Source organism: Diadema antillarum, unplaced genomic scaffold (genome assembly GCF_040938485.1).
Source record: "Diadema antillarum isolate AM-2024a unplaced genomic scaffold, OU_Dant_1.0 seq00001711_RagTag, whole genome shotgun sequence".
Taxonomy (NCBI): domain Eukaryota; kingdom Metazoa; phylum Echinodermata; class Echinoidea; order Diadematoida; family Diadematidae; genus Diadema; species Diadema antillarum.
The window spans coordinates 1-14,146 of record NW_027272400.1 but is presented as its reverse complement, the minus strand read 5'-3'; the positions used below and the strand labels follow the sequence as shown (position 1 = coordinate 14,146).

The following is a 14,146-nucleotide window of genomic DNA, read 5'->3' as shown; positions in this document are numbered from 1 at the left end:
ATAATTTAATTTTTCTGAATTTCATATTCAGCATAATGAAAAATTGTGAGGGTATGACATCAACTGGTTCATTTGAATATTCATAAAGACTGGTCAAGAAATGTTTTCCAAAAAAAAATTGAAATATTGAAATGTCATATCTTCCTTATTACTTATTCAATTTTTGTCATTTTGTATTGTCCTGCAGGAAATATTTTTCTCTTTCTTTTGAAGTTCATTTATTTTTGGGGTGGATTTCCTCTGCAAACAATGATCCAAAATTAAAAGTATACTGTCAATCCAAATTCTTTGCTTCTAGTTTAAATCTATGCCAAGAGAACCTTAAGAAATTATTACAAGATTATCAGCAGACAACCATTGGCTAATTTCTATATATCTTTAGGCTCGTACATAGCTTTTGAAATCAAGTAAGTCTTATAGGCTGATCGAGATAAAACTTTGTGAAACAGTCAGTAAGTCAATCTTAGTACATATAGATTGACTAAGATGAATTTACTGAGCGAGATCTTTTTGAAACAGGACCCATGTTGCCTGAATCTGGCCATCTTTATCATGTAGGGCCTATCATATAAAACAATAAAAGTAAAGATGTAGCGGTGAGCTGCGAAGAGATAAATTACAGGAAAAAAACCTCTTTTTCATTGGACTCGTTCCAACTGCTTGATTTCAGGAAACATGCTGCGGATCGGATGTTATCTTATTGTAGCGAGGTACCATAATTATGTTCACTTGTCATTGAAATTCATTCTTCATTACAGTCTAAACAGTTAGAGTACCCTCCTACATAACAATATCAACTGTTCATACTTAAATTTTGTAACTGGCGGCTTCATCTTTAATTGCGGTTCTTTATTTCAGCACTCACATTAGACACAGTACAGTTATGGAATGTGAACCATACACGCCAAAGTGAAAGATGTTAGTGGAGTTTCGCACACACATGCAGAGACACAAGGCACACAGCATAATCTAACCTTTCCATCCATTGGAACTTAACACACAGCTGCAGCATGCTATACACACATACACACATACACACACTCTCTCACACACACACCATGCTTACAGTGAGCTAGGCAGCTGCATCCATGCATTGTATGTCATGTGAAGTTAAGTACTGGCTGAAGCCAAGGATAGGTTAAAAGGTCAACCACTTAAGCAGTGTTGCCAACTATGGTACTTCAGAGATCCACTCTTTTTTTCTCTCCTCTCCTCTCTTGTCAGTAGGGTAGAAAGTCAGGCTGATAGTCCTTATCAGACTCAGATGAAGGTCAGGCAATTTGGAATGTTATCACTGGGGCTTTAGTGGTAGAGTTCCTGGCATCCCAAGCTGCCAGAGTTGGTGGAATCACTAAAACATAGTGGGTGCCGCCCAAATTGGCAATGCACACTTACCTTCTCCAGGCTTATAGGTATGCACAAATCCCTCTTTTCCCTCTCTCACTCACACTGAATGGGGAGACATGCACAGTTGCAGCTTAGGATGCAGATCTCTTCACTTTGTGGTCTGGTCCTCCTGTCTGTTACATGTGGTTCAGGTTTGGGGAGTGATAAGGTCTCTGCAGCATGGTACCATCACAGGTATAGTTTTTTGCTTGTCAAATTAATTTCTCTTCATCAACCTGCACTTTTTGATGCAGGCCTACAGTACTCAAGTGCGAATGATTGTTACTTGTCATATCAATCATTGTCTGATGTTTTCGTATGTGAATCCGATTGTGATGAACTTTTGATGTGTGGTGTCAAGCGCATTAGTGCAATGTCTTTGGCTATAAGTATCATAAAGCATGCAGTCACCAGAACTTTCAATACGTTGATGACTTCGTTTAATTAAGTATTATTATTGCAAATGTTTGACTATGAGCTAAATCACTTGTGAAGCAAGTGATTTTTCTACAAGATGTGCCATTCTGTCCTGAAATGATGCTACTTTTCTAATGTATAGCTCCCAACGTTGTCAGACTGGTAAGTTACTGGGTAAGTTGTGTCATTGCACGCACTTGAGATAAACGACATCACTTCCCCAGCGTGCTGCTATGCGAATAATAATCTGAAGTCCAATATTCCGAAGGAACAAAGCGAATTTTGGGTGAAATTCTCCCTACATCTAGCTCCGATACATGCTACTCAATTTGGCGCGTAGACTCTGAATTGATGCGCGTGCGCGAGATCCAGGCATTCACACCTGTAGAGATTCTGAGATAAAATTACAAACACTATACAAGTGTCCTCTGTGCTGCACCACGATGTATAATCTGAAAAATTGGGTATCTATGATGCATTTTATGTACTTGATGTGCCTTAAGGAGAGATTTGGTTACAAGTGTGGTGGTTGATATTGCATGACTCAAGTTTGCATTGTAAGATTTGAGGAAGTGTTGGGCACTCAGGTGTTAATGAGCTGCCAGACAGTCTGCCAACTATCTGGTGTAACATATTTGAAATTTGACTCAGATGCAAAGACAGTCTCAGAAAGGGACTGGATTTTTCTTCCTTCAACTTATCTAATGTGCGTTCTGCTCAGCCAGAGGATATCTCACACATGACTCATTGAATGTATGGAAATAATCACGACTCCTTTTTGTTCTTTATTTCTTCATTTTTTTAATTTTTTTTTTTTTTTTTGGGGGGGGGTTGTATGGTTTTTGCTTTTGTTATTGCTGTTTTGCTTTATATTTAAAGGACAAGTTCACCTTCAAAGACATGTGGGTTGAGTGAAAGCAGCAATATTAGTAGAACACATCAGTGAGAGTTTGAGCAAAATCGGACAATCTGTTAAAAAGTTATGAATTTTTGAAGTTTCTGCTCAGTCACGGCTGGATGAAAAGACTGCTATAGCTTGTGATGCCACATGAGTGCAACAATATAGAGAAAGAATAAAGAAAATTCAACATATTTCCATTTTTCTCCCATAACAAAAGAACACTCGACTTCTCTCTTTCAGAAGGCAGGGGGAATAATATTACCCTTAACATACGTCAGTAGCAAGTCGAAGAAGTGTGCCTTTTATTCAAAAAGTAAAGTTTTGTGAAATTCTCTTTTTATTTTCCTTATATACATGTGTAGTTGTACGCATGTGACATCATACACTGTAGTAGTCTTCTCTTCCAGCAGTGACTGCACAGATACTTAAAATATTCGTAACTTTTGAATGGATTGTCCAATTTTCCTCACACTTTCACTGATGTGTTCTACTAATATTGCTGTATCATCTCAATCCTTATATGTATATGAAGGTGGACTTGTCCTTTAAGGCAAGTTTGATCCATGGGACCTCAATTCATGTGGAAAATTACTGCCATGCAGAAGGAAAAAACTGATGTTACTGACAGTGACTCTTCTCCTTGAATCAATCTCAACAAGAGGGAAAGAAGAGTGAAGAATAGTATGCTGATCAGCACGAGAGCTGTAAGATCACAACATTGTCACCTTGCCTAATTTGCATAATGGGACATGACTGTGACCAATATCGTCATATTTGAAAATTCCACAACTTTTTGTACCTTGTCTTATTGTGTTTATGATAATCTACTCATTTACTGTATGTCAATGTGAGCATTTGGATGGAACATAAAAACTCAATTTTGCTCTTTTGCTTCTTCCTAACCATTGGTTTGGAAAATGCCAGACATACACGTAATATCATCCTTTTCTTGTATTTAGCAGACTGTACTGTACAGGAGATCTGCGTCTATTTTCTGGTTCATTTCCACCAAGTACCTGTATTTTGTTGATCTTTCATAATTAGCGAATTACACGTTATATCATCAGAGCAGTAAAAAAAGGGGGTGCCGGCATCAAGAACTTTGTGATGTTTACCACATTTGCCCACATTTGTCCACATTTGCCCACATTTGTCCACATTTGCAAACATTGGGCGGGGGTATGCTTCGGAAATGGAATGGATTCACCATGTTGAATATGCGCAATCTTATGATAACACAGACTCATTTTCGTTTCATAACCAGAAATTCAAGTGCTGGCATTATATTAATGCAAAAAAAAAAAAAAAAGAATAATAAATCCCAGAACAACAACTTTTGCGTTTTGCTGCACATTGTACAATGGTCACATGATTTTCATCAGAAATTTGCAACATATCACAGTGCATTTTTCTACCTAGTGGACAGCTTTTTGGGGAAAGAGAGCAGAAATGCAAGTAAGGGCTGGTAACAAAGGGCTATGACCATCAACACTCGCAATTCTCAACGGGAGATGCAATACTTGGCATAAATGTTTTTGTAATGTTAGGTAAACCTCTCATAAGCCTCTTTTCCTCTATTTCATAATCTGTCCCTCATACAAATGACACTGTGGTCACAGTAATCTGCTTATTGAAAATGTCAACAATAGGTTTAGAATGGACTTCAACACACTGAATACTAATATAGTAACTCCTCATAGTAATTTGCTATGCAGATGCCAATGCCACAAAAAATAAATGAAGTTACACTGTAAAATGTAGTGTTTAGGACACACACTTAAATAAACAGTTATCTGTAACACTTTATAAACACATTTCAATGCATTTATATCTATTTATAAACACTATAATGGAACACTTTCATAAGCTCTTAAGCTCTTTATAAACACCTAATCAGAACACCTTCACAAACACTTAAACACTTCATAAACACTTAAACATTTCATAAACACTTCATCAAAATATCTTCATAAACACTTAAACACTTAAACACTTTATAAATATCATGTTTAGTTTTTAAACATGTCAATGTATTTATTTTATAAATGCTTTGATGAGTTTATTGCTGAATGTTTTTCTGTAACACTTTATAAACATCTAAATGTGTTTATGATTATAAAAATTAACACTTCCAGTATAAAGTGTTTACAATAACAAGAAATGTTAACATCTGAAACAGAACATGCTAAGATTGTGAAACCCATAAAAAATGCTTCATGAAATCAAGTATGAGCATTACTTAGTTCTTTGATCTGGAAAGAGATACTCTATCATGAGATGTTGATTTCATTCTTTATCCTGAATTTTCAACAAAAAAAAAAAAATGCATTTTAAGATGAACAGACAACTATAACCAATGAAAAGTTATTAATCGGAAATCCTGACTGTATTGATTAATTTCTGTCATATCAAATGAGCTGTAACATATATTTCGTATCATGAAATCAATGACAAAGTATCAGAAACTTTGACTGCATCGAGCCATTTTTATTTAGTAAATGAGCTTTTATTTAGTAAATGACCTGCAGACCCTAAATTCAAACTTGACCTGTACTTCAATGTTTTCTAGTGACATGTCAAAAATAATAAAAATATGGTGAACATTTTAGAAGTTTCAGATCAGAAATTACATTATTTTGTGTATGATGCCTGTTACCAACCCCCTCGAAATTGCATCAAATGTTCCCACCAGTGTCTGATGGAAACTCCATAATATCTTGCTTCAAGATCAATTGGGAGCTACACTTGTACAAAATGTGTATGTGAAAGATACAGCCTCATATAAATAGCAACCAATGCGCTTTGCCACTAGCGAGTTTAAAAAAATAGACATTCTGGATTGACTTTAATACAGTACTCTCCGCATAATCGGGTAGGCTCTAGCAGAGCGTTTCTTACCCAATTAAGCGGAGTACCCGATTAACAGAAGAACGTCTCATTCACAATTGACACACACAATGTGTATGTACATAATGCATTTTACACTGCACCAAACACCTACACTGTATGCTTAACACGCGTGATTGCACGCACATTATACTTATACCTTACATTTTGCTCAGTCATGAGCAAAAAATTACACTCTTTTTATAGACAAATATGTTTTCATAAAACTTTGTCGTTTGAATATGGACTCCTCGCTAACAAGCAGTCGTTTTCTGAAATGAACACTTCTCTCACGTAGAACGTCGGGTTACTTTTCGAGAAGTGACTGGGGAAAAGCAAAATTATGGAGCTTGTACAATGACCTGATTTTCATTGCAAACTTCTCATATTGTGATATGTTGAGCAAGGGAGGAGCGCAAGTGTGTTCAACTCCTGACTGACTATGCAATTGTGAGTGCCAGCTACATGTGTAATGTTCGTTTACATGTGGCAAGTCGGTACTGGTGCATGTGGTTTCATGTTTTATCACTCGCAAAATGATTGGTCTTCTTTGCAAATTAAGCAGAGAATGCGATTAGCCGTGGAAATTTTGACATTCATGGTTTCTTGAAGTATTATCTGCGATAAAACGTCGGTAGAAATTAGACTTGAAGAAAATTATTTACCCGTTTATGCGGAGAGGCAACCCGATTATCAGGTAATTTTAATGTGCATTGGAACTGATTTTGACATTTCTACCCAATTAAACGGAGTACCCGTTTAAGCGATACCCGATTACGCGGAGAGTACTGTACTAATAGCCTGGTTTTTATGCAACAGCATTCATTAGCTGGATATTTAGCAAGAACGTTGTATGCATGAAATATTCACTGACGCCCAAACTTCTCTTTACCGAACTTTGACTTGCTCAAAAAGTCTGTGAAAAGTAAGCACACTGAAATTTGTGCAAGCTGTTTTGCAGAGAGCATCCTAAAAGTTGGCAACAATGAAAATGTGCAAAGTGTAAGGTCACTGACCATCCTTTATCCCATCTAGGAATGCCAACAATATTTGTGTACTGACAGACATTTATTGATACGTAATATTATTATCTTGGGTTTTCACAGAAATTTTTCTTCCAAAATGTTCAATGGATAAATAACACCACTGAAAAGGTCATAAATAATGAAACTTCCCCAATTGCACAAACAAGGTTCAGAGGACATTCAAGATCTTCACACCTTTAAGATGACAACCCCTAGCTGCTTGATATTTGCAGCATAATTTGGTATACATATTTCAATGACATATAAAACTTCTAGATTTTCCTGCATGACAGTACAGTACTGGTTGAGGTGGGGATTCAGGTTTATAACATTCCTAACTGAGATAATGAGAAACCTCTTATGAAATATGAAAGAGCATGTAATTCTAAGAAGGATTCCACGTTTATTTGATGAAAATTGGTTTTCAAATGGTGCAGATATCCCAAAAAGTGATAATAATAAAAGGCGACAGGCCACGCCTTTATTAGGATCTCTTTGTTTCACCTTGTTTTGGGATATCTCAGCCATTTCAAAACTGATTTTCATCACATAAACTTTTGATTCCCTTTAGAATTGCATACTCTTTGACATCTCATAGAGTGGTTTCTGAAAATCTCCCAGAACGTTAAAAGCTAAATCCTCACCTCGACCAGAAATGTACACACCCTTTAAAATGTTGAAAAATAACAAAAACAATCCCTTCCCCCATTTTCCTCATGTATTTGTGTATTAATGTGTTTTAAAAGACTTTTTGATTGAGCAATATTCACGAATTATGAAATATTACAACCTGTCATATTTGAATCATATACTCTTCATGCTCTTCTTCGAGATTTAGTGAGTCCTTTTGATCATAATTTTATATCTACTAATCACTTGACCTTAGAATTTTTCTAAAACTAGCCATAAACTTATGAAGCAAGAAAAATGTACATAAAACAGAAACTTTGTGGGATATTCACAAGGGATTCTTTCACAAATGGGGATTGACAGCCAGAAGAAAAAGGGCACACCTATGACCACAGGGGCACAACGGCCAAAAGAAAAAGGGCAGGTAAATTTATGACCCTGAGAATATAATTTTTCGGGGGGGGGGGGGGGGGGGGGGGGGGGGGGGCATCACAGCCAGTCAATGAGGCATCAGTGGCCATCAATTAATTTGAGTCCTGTATAAGCATTTCCAGGTCATGACACATGAGAGTCATCACACATGACCTCATGCACTCTTTCTCAGCATAATGGAGTATGTTATATGCTTGTGAGGCAGTAATCAAAACTCTACACATGAAGAAATCAAAGAATAAATCAGGGTAGGAGTGTATCACAGCACTTTCTGGTTGAGTGTGTACATTCATGGTCTTCAATTACAGTATAATAACAAGCTTTTGCTTCCTAGAAAAGGATGTTTGTTCCTCAATCCATCAATATGGTCCTCAGTCATTTAACCACCCATAAATGTGCCCTAAATATGCAGCAGTTTACACACACACACAAAAAAAAAAGGAAAAAAGAAAGAGAGAATAAACATTAGATGTGGAGTGGTACTGTAAAACAAGAAATATTTGTGGCATGAAATTTTTGTGAAATGGAGCTGACGGCGGTCTTTTTCGCTGCATGAAATTTTGCGAATTGCCACTTGCATTCAATGTTGGTAGTGTAGACAAGAACTTTTGCGGCATCCCTGTTACAACAAACACAGTCATAATGAAATTTCATTTCAACGTTGCAAAAATTCAGGTTCCAAAATAAGTACAATGTTAAATTCCATTTGGTTATAACAACATTTTGATATAATAAAGAAAACTGTCTGTCCAGAGGACTTCAATATATCTGAAGTTGCCTGTGATACACTTTTCACTTGTCAAAAACATAAAAACAAAACAATTTTCACACCTACAAGTGGGTCTTTACGTGAAGCAACGGTCTGCAGGCCCACATGTTTAGCAACCCATGGGCACCCATTTTAATGCAACCACATTTGAACATGACAAATATGATGGTCACGATTACCTCATTACAGAAATGTGTACCAGCATATCATACCGGTAGAAGTCAAAAATAAAAATGTGCAAATTATATCACATAACAGTCTCTCAATGCACTTGATCTGAAATTTTGCCTCGAGTGGATTTTATCAACAGTCATACACTACCTGTATGGTCAAAGCTCCTGAACCTCCTTTCTCTTTAGGTGATAAGCACAATCAGGGTATGCAATTATGACTTTCTCACTTTAAAAAATTGTAACTTCTAAATGAATGCACCAACTGACTTCAAAATTCACATGCAGCATGCTGAGACATCAATAATCACATGTGGTAATACAATAGCTAATTTCTTCTCATTTTCTGTTAATTATTAAAGATTAATTACCAAAAAGTCGCCAAAACCCATGTAATGCATCAAAAAAAGCTTTTTACAACTTATGTAAAAACAAGATTTGAGGTCAGAATTTTAAGTCTACCCCTATGTGTAATGGATTTTTTCCTGGCATTGCTTGCATGCAAAAAAAAAAAACAGTGGTCCTTTCTGCTGGAGAAAGTTAGGAGGTCTGAAGTCCCGTCATGGTAGGAGTGTATGCTAGTTTATTTTTGTGACATTGTGACCTTCTAACCCATGCTGTACAGCTATACATGGAGAAACAGCTTATTTTTCTGCTTTTCCTTAAAGTACTGAAGATACACTACAATATGGTGTGCTGTTTGCCAATAAATGTTCATCCACTTTTGAGTTTTGAGCCATTTTCAAATGCTGAGGAAAATAAGTGCAGCCGTTTTTTATTATTTTCAGTGAGGTATATCCTAATTTTACTCCTTAAAAGAATCTTTTCCCCTTATCAAATATCCTTGGGTTTTTAGCCATGAATTGTACATAATGTAGTTATCTATTGTGTGAAAATTTTAGCAAATTTTAGCAATAAGAACTTAATTTTTTATATTTTAACAAATTGCTGAGGAAAAATAAGACTGATCCACGCCCATGTTCTACTGCATGAAGGTCATATGATAAGTGTTCAGTGTTCTTATTTCAATGCTTTTTCAATTTTTAAAGATATCAAAGCAAAAACATAGTATTTTGGCTTAATATGTCATTGTTTGAGTGTCACAGCTTGGATATCAACTCAAGTCATCATAAATCTCATATTCATTCTTCTATCTGTGTTTACAAATATGAGAATGGATCAAAACATTATGTGCACATTCAAGGTCAAACTGTTCAGATAATTTTTTGATGAAAAATATCATATCTTCCAAAATACCAGCCCTAATTTCATTAAACTTTGTAATAATGGCCAGTAAATGTCTCTTACCTATTCCTGAAAGTTTTACCTCTTCACTCTTTGGCAAAAGTGAAATATTATAAAATATATATATATAAGTGGTTTTATATGAATTCAAAGTAACGCCTACAAAATTGATCATCCATTCTGAGTAGTGAAAATATGACATTAATTCATATTTTGTGATATGTCATGGCTTTGTGCTAGTGGTGAATGGAAGGGGTATTTATCAGGAATATCTAAAGGCAATTTCAGATGAAAAAACATTCTCCTTTTTTTAAAACAAATTTTTCCAATATATTAGTCATTTCAATGTAATTTGACCCCCCTAATTATAATGCTAATTTATGCACAGTTAAATGCAAAATTTTGACTCTTTCTTTACATGAAATGAAAATTTGAACACTCAGCTACAACAAACAGCAAAAAACACATTTTCACCAAGTTTTCTCATTTTTCCCCTGTTACGCATTTGCATACCCTGATTGTGCTATTGACCTTTAATATAAGATTTCCCACATCAAGTAGGTGAAAACGTCTATGTTTGCTACAGTCTGACTAAGGCCATTGCTTTTTTTTTCATACTTGCATCAACAGGTCCTAGTATCAACCTGTAAGCGCAAGCGTGGGCCTAACTGGAGTGAGAAGGAGAAAAAAGTGCTCGTAGACGAATATCGCAAGCGGCGTCACATCCTGCGGCCCAAGGGACCCGGTCTGACCACCGTGGTGGACCGAGAGACAGCATGGGACGAGATCAGCTCAGCCCTCAAGGTGGTCAGTGGGCCGTACATCAAGCGGGATGTTGTGGACGTGCGAAAGAAGTGGGACAACCTTTGCTTTTGGGCCAAGAAGTGCATTGCTGAGTGGAAGGACAAAGGTAGTGCAGCTGGTATGAATGCTACAGACTCCTTGTACGGGGAAATCTTCACGTGTTACCACATCTCAGTGGCTTGTCAACCATTTTCCATGCTTTGTTGTGTGAGACGTAGTAAAATGGTTTCAATTATCGCATAGTTGTACCTTGTACTTTTATATGGTATATTTGCTGTGGAACTTTATTCATTGAGTACATTGAGCACATTTCATGAGTAATATTCGCAAAATCAACAACTTGCCAAAACTATAACCTCCTGTAACACTGTTAATCAGATCTCTGAGGTGGGAAATTGCTAACTTCTCTTCTAAAGAGGGATAATAATTCTGTCTTATTCTTTCACCGTGATTCTTGATTGTGAATTCATCCACTCTCAGAATTGTCTTGCAAGTCCCAATGCGCAGAACATCAACATGTACTTGTACTTACTAAAACTATGGCTTGTACAGTATTGGGTTCAGGAGGGAAATTAATTTATGATAGTCTTGAATCTTTCAGCCATTCTTTTAAAGATTTTTCATTGCCCTTGGTACTATGGAAATGGACGGGAAAAAAAAAGAGAAAAAAAATAGAGGCTAGAATCATTGGTTTCCACAAATCAATTCACGCATTTAGCCTGAGCTCATCATTCAGGCGACCAAATCAAACAATACATGTCATTTCACGATAACCATGGAACAGGCTCATTGTTTGTTCCCCCCCCCCCCCCATAACCTACTCAGCATATTATTTTCTATCTTTGTAATGGCAGACAGCTCAAAGAGACTAAACGGTGAGAATGCCCCTCCTGCACTGGCCCTGAAGATTCTGAGCATCTACCAGGATGAGTGGTCTGACATCTTCCCCAATGCACATGTGGTAGACGGTGGAGATGTCTTCTTTGTCCTCAACAATGACAACCCATCTCAAGCTGAGGTAAGGAGCGAGATGTCCATCCCTTTAAGATCTCTAGTCCGTTTTAAGATTTTGCAGAGCACAATGATACGACTCCTGTGTCCTTATTTCAGGTGACTGGTAAGTTTCTGACATCTCCACAAAATATGAAAAAAAAAAGGCTATGCAGACCAACAAAATAGCAGCTACCAAAAAGCCATGAAAGCAAGGTAGTGGATTCTCAATATAACAAACTCCCTAGGGCCAGTAAAATCACTTTGTTCTTTTAAACATTATTATAGTCATTTTTGAAAGACAATTAAGACAGATTGACATTTTCATCTTCAGGGTATAAATGCATACTTTGTCATAAAAAGAGTTTGTTACACCAGTTGTTCTCTATATGTGCATTTTTTACTTGTGGCTTCGTCTGTATGAGAATGACACAAACCATGACCTAAAAGCACCGAATGCATCTCTAAAACAAAACCACAAATCACATAGAATGACAGAATCTCCTCAGACGTACTGAGAGACACAATTATCTATCCTTAAAGGGAACGCAAACCCAAAGAGCAATGTGGATTGAGTGAAAGCAGCAACATTAGGAGAATACATCAGTGAAAGTTTGAGGAAAATTGGACAATCGATGCAAAAGTCATGAATTTTTAAAGTTTTTGTGTTGGAACCGCTGGATGAGGAGACTACCACAGGTTATGACGTATGAGTGGACAACAGTACAAAGGAAATTCAACAAAAATTCACTTTTCTAGCATTATGAAAGAGCACTTAACTAACTACTTTCAGAAAGCAGGGGGAATAATTGCTACCTTTAACACATGTCAGTATCAAGTTAATGGAATTTGTAATTTTCATGAAAAATGAATTTTTGTAGAATTTCCTTTATATTTTCTTTATCTTGTTGTCCACTCATACGTCATAACCTCTAGTAGTCTCCTCATCCAGCGGTTCCAACACCAAAACTTTAAAAATTCATAACTTTTGCATCGATTGTCTGATTTTCCTCAAACTTTCACTGATGTGTTCTACTAATGTTGCTGCTTTCACTCAATTCACATTGCTCTTTGGGTTTGCGTTCCCTTTAATGTGATTAGCTCTAAACTGTTATGTCTGCTACTGCTGCTGCTCATTGTGTAGTCAGTATGAAATGCAGATTTCAGCATATACTAGTACTCTTAGAGACCAATGACTTACAAATTTGAATAATATAAGCCTTTCACTTACAATTGTAACCCTGTGACTTCCATTCAAATTCCTCTTTGTATCCTTCCTTGTTGTAATGCGGTTCCACTGTACACACGTTTACAAATTTACATGCTATGGACATGCCTAATTTGAAAAAGAGTTTGCTCTTAAAAAAGAAAGAAAATAGCTGTCTGGGCCATTCCATTATAACAAGGTTCATTTGTATTGGATTGTATACTATCAAGAGTATCATTCATTTTCCAGTTGATGATATCATTTGTAAAACTTGTACTTGCTTGTTTGTGTATATTTTCTATTAGGGTTGAGGAGTTGATTGTGGTATCAACCAGACACAAGGAATTTCCTCTCTTTTTTTTAACGCTGTGTGGTAATTTTAGCATATTCATAGCATATTACAGTGTAACCTACATTGTAAAAATGGTCCAATATAACAGAACCCTCTCTAACCCATTGAGGATGGGCAGACTTTGCTACAACACGCATTTCCCACGGACACTTGCCCGAGTATACTCTGGACTCATCCTCAACTGGTTAAACAAGGTGATTTTGCAGGTCAAAACTCGATATTTCTTTGTTTTGCACCCTGATGTAATGTAAAACAAAATATTTTCGCGGCATGAAATTTTCGGGTATTGGAGCCGACGGCCTTCTTCGCGGCATGAAATTTTCGCGAGTTGCCTCTAACATTCAATGCGTATAGTGTAGACAAGAACTTTCACGTGCATTTTGATTTCGTGAATCTTGGCTCTCGCGAAATTCGCGAAATTACAATGCACACAAACATTCCTCGTTTGACAGTAGTGAGACGTCTGCTATAAAACAAGATAATTGCCATAGTCTTAAGGCCCTTATTATAATAAGGTTTGCCTGTCCCTTTTCCTTCATGTGCTGTGCAGGAAGAGCGAGCAGCCAACTACCCCCCAGGCCTGGACGAAAGGAATGACGGGACAGATGTTTATGAGGTCATCGACCCACAGAGAGATGATGTGGTCAAGACAGAGGAGGGTGGGGATGACAGGTATGCCAGAATTTACATCATTGTACTCATGACGGGGGGGGGGGGGGGGGGGGGGGGGGGCACATTATTAACATACGGTACTTCAAATATCTTTCATTCAATGCACACTCCCTGAATTATAGAAACCTGGTGATGGCCGAATCCATTTGTAATGGAGTAAATCAGATGTTTTGAGTTTGCCACGAAACTTCTTTATGGTGGGACCAAACCTTGTATGAATGTGGTGCACAATCTGTCCCATTTCCATTGAGTTTTTAAAT

At 36.9% G+C, this 14,146-nt stretch overlaps 1 protein-coding gene across 1 annotated transcript; it reads left to right on the top strand.

The window, feature by feature from the left end:
- Window positions 1-1,403: 1,403 nt before the first annotated feature.
- Window positions 1,404-13,886, top strand: LOC139711841 (uncharacterized; the record flags this gene model as incomplete). Its single annotated transcript, XM_071623691.1, has 4 exons — window positions 1,404-1,581; window positions 10,492-10,783; window positions 11,520-11,683; window positions 13,765-13,886. Coding segments are annotated over exons 1-4 (593 nt in total), but the record flags the coding sequence as incomplete, so codon positions are not given.
- Window positions 13,887-14,146: the final 260 nt, after the last annotated feature.